We start from the raw sequence: 6,000 nt of genomic DNA, 5'->3' as shown, positions 1-6,000 counted from the left end.
AGCGCAAACTTCATTTGATTTCAGACATCTTGCTTTCCTTCATACATATAAATCACACCGAATGGAAGGAATTTCGTAGAGGCGAGTAATTAATTCACCACAGCACTGCTACCGCTAACAATAACCGTGTTCTAGCTGTGGAAACCCAGACCAAATTTGCCCCATTATCCATAAATATCACATACATTATTATCCAAATATAGGATTCGAGGTATACAATCACAGGCTCACTAGCAATTTCTAAAGCTGGGTTCTTGAAGTACTTCTTTAGGGAGAATTTTTTTTTTTTTTTAAATAAATGGTCCATACAGACTAAGCATTCTCCAAATGCTGTGCACGAAATAATGCATGAATGAATAAATGAATAAAATGTATCATAAGTTTATAAAGCAAATTGGATATGCACATTCTTAATGCTTAGCAATATCTTATGATTCCAAAACTATTTTAAGGTACGCTGACGCTGTGGAGATACAGACCTGTCACAATGTTTTTTGATTAATCTAAATAGCACTTCTCAAGGATTGAAGGGCCCAGATTAAAGGGTGCACCTATGGCAGGCCAAATCTGGCCCTGGGGCCACCAGTTCAACAGCTCTGTTCTAACAAAAGAAAGGACAGCACATATTCAAATATAATACCAGTTATGACAGTGGTAAGCAACCCTTGTTTCTGGAGATCTACCATCCTGTAGGTTTTCCTTTCAACCCCTTGGCACACCTGACTCCACTAATTAGCAGCTCAACAAAGACCTCTAGCTGTGAATGAGGTGTGCTTTGTTAGGGCTGGAATGATAATCTACAGGATGGCAAATCTCCAGGAACAGGGTTGGTTAGCACTGACTTAAGAGCAATCTCTGCATAAAGACATTTGACCTTCAGTATCTAGTGTTCAACCTCTCCAACCATACAATGAGATCACATCTAACAATTACATATGCATAATTCCTAAAATTATGGACAAAGCACAACAGATTTATTGTTGTGCAATTTCACAGTAATGGCAAGTCCTGATCCAGCATAAGTGAACTTATTTTTAAGTTCTTATAACCTAGCGTTGGGAAAATAATGGACACGATTTCCATCTCTTCACTATCAAATAATAATCTTTATTATAATGGTGTTATTTTGTCTTCCTACCGCAGAAAACTGAAACCAAAGTCTGCACTGCAAGATACAGAGCATGCATTCAAGAACAAATCTTTCCCACCAGTATGCGCGAGAAAGTGCAGGCTGTCGAACCGACAGAAAGTATAAATAGTTACGGGAGATAATTGAAGTAGACCGATAGCATCTGCGTTTTAAAATCTATATCTTGCTAATTCAGCAACTTCGTCTCCCAGCTGCTTCTCCCGGCTTCGTACCGCATCCTAATGCAGCCTTTGACGAGCGTGTTTTGACAGTTCCATGTATAACAGCACAGATTCTACAGGCACAGGACACTCAGCTCTTTATTTATATTAATTTATTATATATTTATTATATTGTGATAATGAACATTCTTTACTCTGATATAGGACTGGAAACACCTGTTACCAACCTGACCCGAACATGTCAAGTATAATATACAATACTGTATATAGAGTGAGCTCCATAATGTTTGGGACAGACCTATTTCCTCTTGATTTGGCTCTTTATTTCATCATTTTTTTATTTGTAATCTAACAATTCATGTGTGGTTAAAGTGTACAAGCTAGGTTCATATTTAAGGGTATTTTCATACACTTTGGTTTTACCACGTAAAAATAACAGCACATATTATGATCCCCGATCCCCTTTGCCCTCACTTGTGTATACGTGATACTTTAACTACTTCACCTGGGGCAGTTGTTCCGCCAACACTTTACGGAGACAAGGTATCTTTTTTCTGAGAGAGACTATGGCCACAGACTTGAAGATGCCGATCCTCGTCCCATCCGCATCGCACTCAGCTGCAAACCGTTCTAATGAGCATCGAATGTCACGGTACCGTGAGGCCAAAGGGAAGACATCATCCGCAAACATCAGAGACGCCACCCCTGCGTCCCCAAACCGCACACCCTCCAGACCTCAGCTGTGCCTCGAAACCCTGTCCATTAACACCAAGAACAGGAGACCAGGAGGGGAGGCCAGGTGTACCCTCTGCAGAGTCTGACACCCACGTTCAGCAAGCTTAACTTAATGCCATGACTGCAAACACAGCTCTCACGCCGACTGCACAGGGACCGAATGGCTCGCGATAGTGACCCCAGCACCCCGTACTCTCGCAGCACCACCTAAACCCAGAGGAACGTGGGGTTCAGTGGTCATTCGACCGAACATTGAAACATTAGAATGGCCAAGATGCGTGATCAAAGTGACTGACTGTGGTACATGTATTTCTGCCAAGCGTGGTGGCTCCAGCATCAACTGCCCTCCCGGGATTTTCCCGGAGTCCAGTCTCTAGTTTATATAGAATGGCGTGATGAACATCCAGTGAGCGGCAGTTCTATGGGAAAAAACACCTTCAAGCTAACGGAACAGCCACAAAATGCTCAAATAACAGCCCTTCAAACAGTGGTGTGTAGATGAGCATCTCTGAAAGCACAACGCATGGAAGCTTGAAGCAGAACCCCACGCTGGGTTCCACTCCTGTCAGCTAAGAACAAAAGATGATGCTGCAGTGGATGGTTGAAGATTGTAATAACATGACCTGGTCTGATAAATCTGGATTTCTGGTTTATAGCCATATGATTTGCTGTTTGGAGGAGCAGGCATTTGAGTTAATGAGCAGATGTACATGTGTATATTCTTTTTTTTATTTACTGGTGAGTAAATAAAACTAGAAAAATGTATATTTCAAATATGTATGATTTATTATTAATAATAGTGAATCGCCACATTAGTATACTGAAAGCCAATGGACTCCATGCATCCAAAGGCATCCAAACATTCATAGACTGAAAAAACGCCTTCATTCAACCCAATGGTCTCCATCAACGGCTTTGCCCCGCCCGTGACGGCCCTGCACTGCACTCACCTTGCAGGAGCGGCACCTCCTTCTGGAACCCCCCGTTGTACTCCACCTGGTACTCCTTCACCTGGAAACCAGGTACGCAGTTTGCCTCCGCTTTTTTCTGGGCTCCTGTGCAGGCCACCTGAACAGAACAACGAGGAGTTAAAGCTCTGCGCCTTCCATCACGTGGTCCCACACAAACTTCCCTGTGTCTGCAAAATGACTGGCTTGAGCCTCGACAAAAACCTACTGCTTATGTTTAGACCATCTTATAGCTTTACGGCTGTTTGGTTTGATGGATGCGACGCCGCCCTTCTCCCCTGCTGTAAGAATCTGAGGCAGTAAAGAGAAGTGTCCTAGAGTTCCTGTTCAGCTCCACAACTCCAGTTCCAGTGTCGAGCAGGCCTGCTATAAAATGCTGCCGTTTTGAGAATGACTTGCACTTTTACTGTGAAAAGAACTTTACGGGCTTATCTTCAGTGTCTCAGAGCAGGTGAGCTGATCTAGAATCAGTTGTGTCTTTTATCTCATAAAGACTCAGGATGGGACATGGGCAGGAGAAAGCTGATCCCAGGTCAGCACTGCTACTCTGAGGTTTTATTAATGCACGCCTACGGAGGAGGGAGTAAAGTAAGACAGTTTGGGCCCGTACAGCGCTACCTTAACGCTCTCAGGGAGGTAGAGGAGCCCTTGCAGAAGGTCACCGAAATAAAGCCCTGTAAATGCAAAACGGAAAAATCCACTTCACTGTTCCCCGGCTTCCTTTAAACGAGTCGATGGGGCTTTTTAAAAGGCCAAACATTGTGTTCCGGCAGAAAGTACAAAGGATCCATTATTCCAATTTGCGGTTGTCAGGCAGCCGGAGCACGGGGCAGGGGGACCCTCGTGGAAATAAAGGTGCTCCTTAAACTTTGAAAAGCTGTGGGATTCGGGGGGCCTGGCGGTCATTACAGCCGGAAGCGGTGGGAAGGCTGGGACGCGAGTTCAGGGAAAGAGGAAGCAGAGAACAAAACGGACACGCCCTCGCGCGGCAATCTCTATCTCCGAGGCATCTCGCAATGCCAGGCTGGCAGCTGGATCACCCCCTCTCTTTCTCCAGACTGATACATCCCTTTTGTAAATGATCTGCTATCATCATTGAGAAGTATCCTTTTGTAGGGTTTTTCTTTTTTCTTTTTTTTTTTTGCTTTTGCGGTTATAGATTTGACCAATTAAACTGCCTGTCAATTTCAAAAAATCTAATTTTGTCTGTCTCCTTCTCAACCCCTCTTCCATTCTCAGTTTGCGCTCACGTTTTTTTTTCTCAATTTCCTTTTTCCCCTGTCTCGCTGTCTTTATTCCCCTCCTTCCTCTCTCTACCCATTCCTTCAATCTCTGTCTCTCTTTCTCTCTCTCTCATATCAAGAAAGAGGTCGCACCTTGCAGCTGTCCATAATTGAAGTAGAGCAGGCTCAGCTAAGTGCAATTCAATAGCTTGCAAGCTAGCAGATTCAGTTGCTGCACTAGGTTAGCTAACTAGCTTTTATTGTTTCCATGACAAACTTTGCTCCCACGGTTGTGCAGTCACAGCAGTTGTGCACTACCAAGCGAGGTAATGCTAGTCAGTAAATATTCTGTTAACACACTACATTTTTTAGCAAGTGCTCCATGTGATATTTACGCCTACAGCCAAAAGCAGAACCACTGTGTTTCAGCTATAACTACTGCACAATTCAAGACAGCTTATTAAAGAGACAAGGGAAACTCCTAACGAACCATTACCCAGCAGTAGTGGACATGGTCGTTAAGTAAGTAACAGAAGAAGTGGTAAATTTAAAAATTAAACACAGAGATACAAAGTGAAGCTCGGAATAGACCACTTAGTATAAGTTACTGTAATATTACTATACACCTGGCAGTAGAACAATGTCAGTAAAATATGAGCCCCTGCTTTATGCAAATTAAAGTCGGTGTTAATTAAAATATATTCCCAAGCGAAACAGCAAATTGTTGGGAGGAGAGCATCCTAATGAATGCAGGAGGAACACCTCGCATTATCTGTGAAGACTGGCGGCAGTTACTGAAGCTGTTATTGCGTGTGTGGGCTCTTTTGATACATGGAGGAGAGAGGCCACTGGCTGTGGGAAGCCCGATAGCGGTGTAGTGGGTGGTGTGCCTGGAATCCCCGTCTTTGTTTTCCAGAGCGCTGTCCATTGTGCTGAATACAATATTGCACAGATACTTGTATTTCACCTGCTATGCTGGGAAACCATTGCATATTTATTTATTTATGCTGTTTGCATCTACTGCCACGTTCATGCATGACAATGAAATGTCTGCCAATTTGGGAGAGTGTAGATATCTGCTCTGACCTGATGTTGGAAGCCCACTTTTTCCCACGGTACACAGGAACGTCCGCCGTGGGCTATGCATGGCAAATTGTGGTCACTCACTCACTCACTCACGGATGACCTTTGAGGGACGTTTTGTGGGACGCATGCGCAGGTGGTGCTTCATTTAGTAGGACGCATGCGCAGGTGGTTCCAGCTGAAATGTGTCTGCGGAAGTGAGTTGCGCCGTGGGTCTGGACAGTTCCGTGCTTGTTTCACGTTGCAGCCCACAGACAAGCTCACACACACTGGAGTCGGAGGAAGACTTTTCAACTGGCTAGACCCTCCCGTATGCTGCGTGATGCAATTGAGCATCGCCCTGTGAAGCTAAAGGGCACAGCTGGCACTGGCACGGTCCAGATTCAATCTGAGACCATAGTGCTCATCCATTCATTACATATTTTAAATGTGCAGGTTGTGTTCGACTCCACTACAGTCATACAAAACGGTATTGCCAAGATACCGGCACCCATACGAAACCGCAAATTTTAAAGATTATAGATGAACGCCCTGGAGAAGTCTGGCTCTTGGATAAGTGTCTGGATGTAAAACCTTGAGTGCTCATAACAACCGTAAAACGTATTTGCAATTTGGTTTTATTTTTGCGTATACTCGCTGCCGTCTCGTTCTTATTTGCTATTGCGAGAGTGAAATCTATG

At 44.1% G+C, this 6,000-nt stretch overlaps 2 protein-coding genes across 3 annotated transcripts in view; both read right to left on the bottom strand.

Moving 5' to 3' along the window:
- The window catches only part of cdh13 (cadherin 13, H-cadherin (heart)), a 456,795-nt gene that overhangs the window by 349,068 nt on the left and 101,727 nt on the right, over nt 1-6,000 (bottom strand). For both annotated transcript variants that reach the window (XM_064335504.1, XM_064335505.1), the window contains exon 2: nt 2,997-3,114. In XM_064335504.1, the coding sequence (XP_064191574.1) occupies nt 2,997-3,114 (118 nt within the window). The remainder of the gene's footprint in view (nt 1-2,996; nt 3,115-6,000) is intronic.
- zgc:173742 (DNA topoisomerase 1) overlaps nt 1-6,000 on the bottom strand; it is a 566,006-nt gene that overhangs the window by 475,741 nt on the left and 84,265 nt on the right. The gene's annotated exons all lie outside the window — the stretch shown is intronic.

This window comes from Anguilla rostrata, chromosome 5, assembly GCF_018555375.3.
Source record: "Anguilla rostrata isolate EN2019 chromosome 5, ASM1855537v3, whole genome shotgun sequence".
Taxonomy (NCBI): domain Eukaryota; kingdom Metazoa; phylum Chordata; class Actinopteri; order Anguilliformes; family Anguillidae; genus Anguilla; species Anguilla rostrata.
This window is presented reverse-complemented; position numbering and strand designations above follow the sequence as displayed.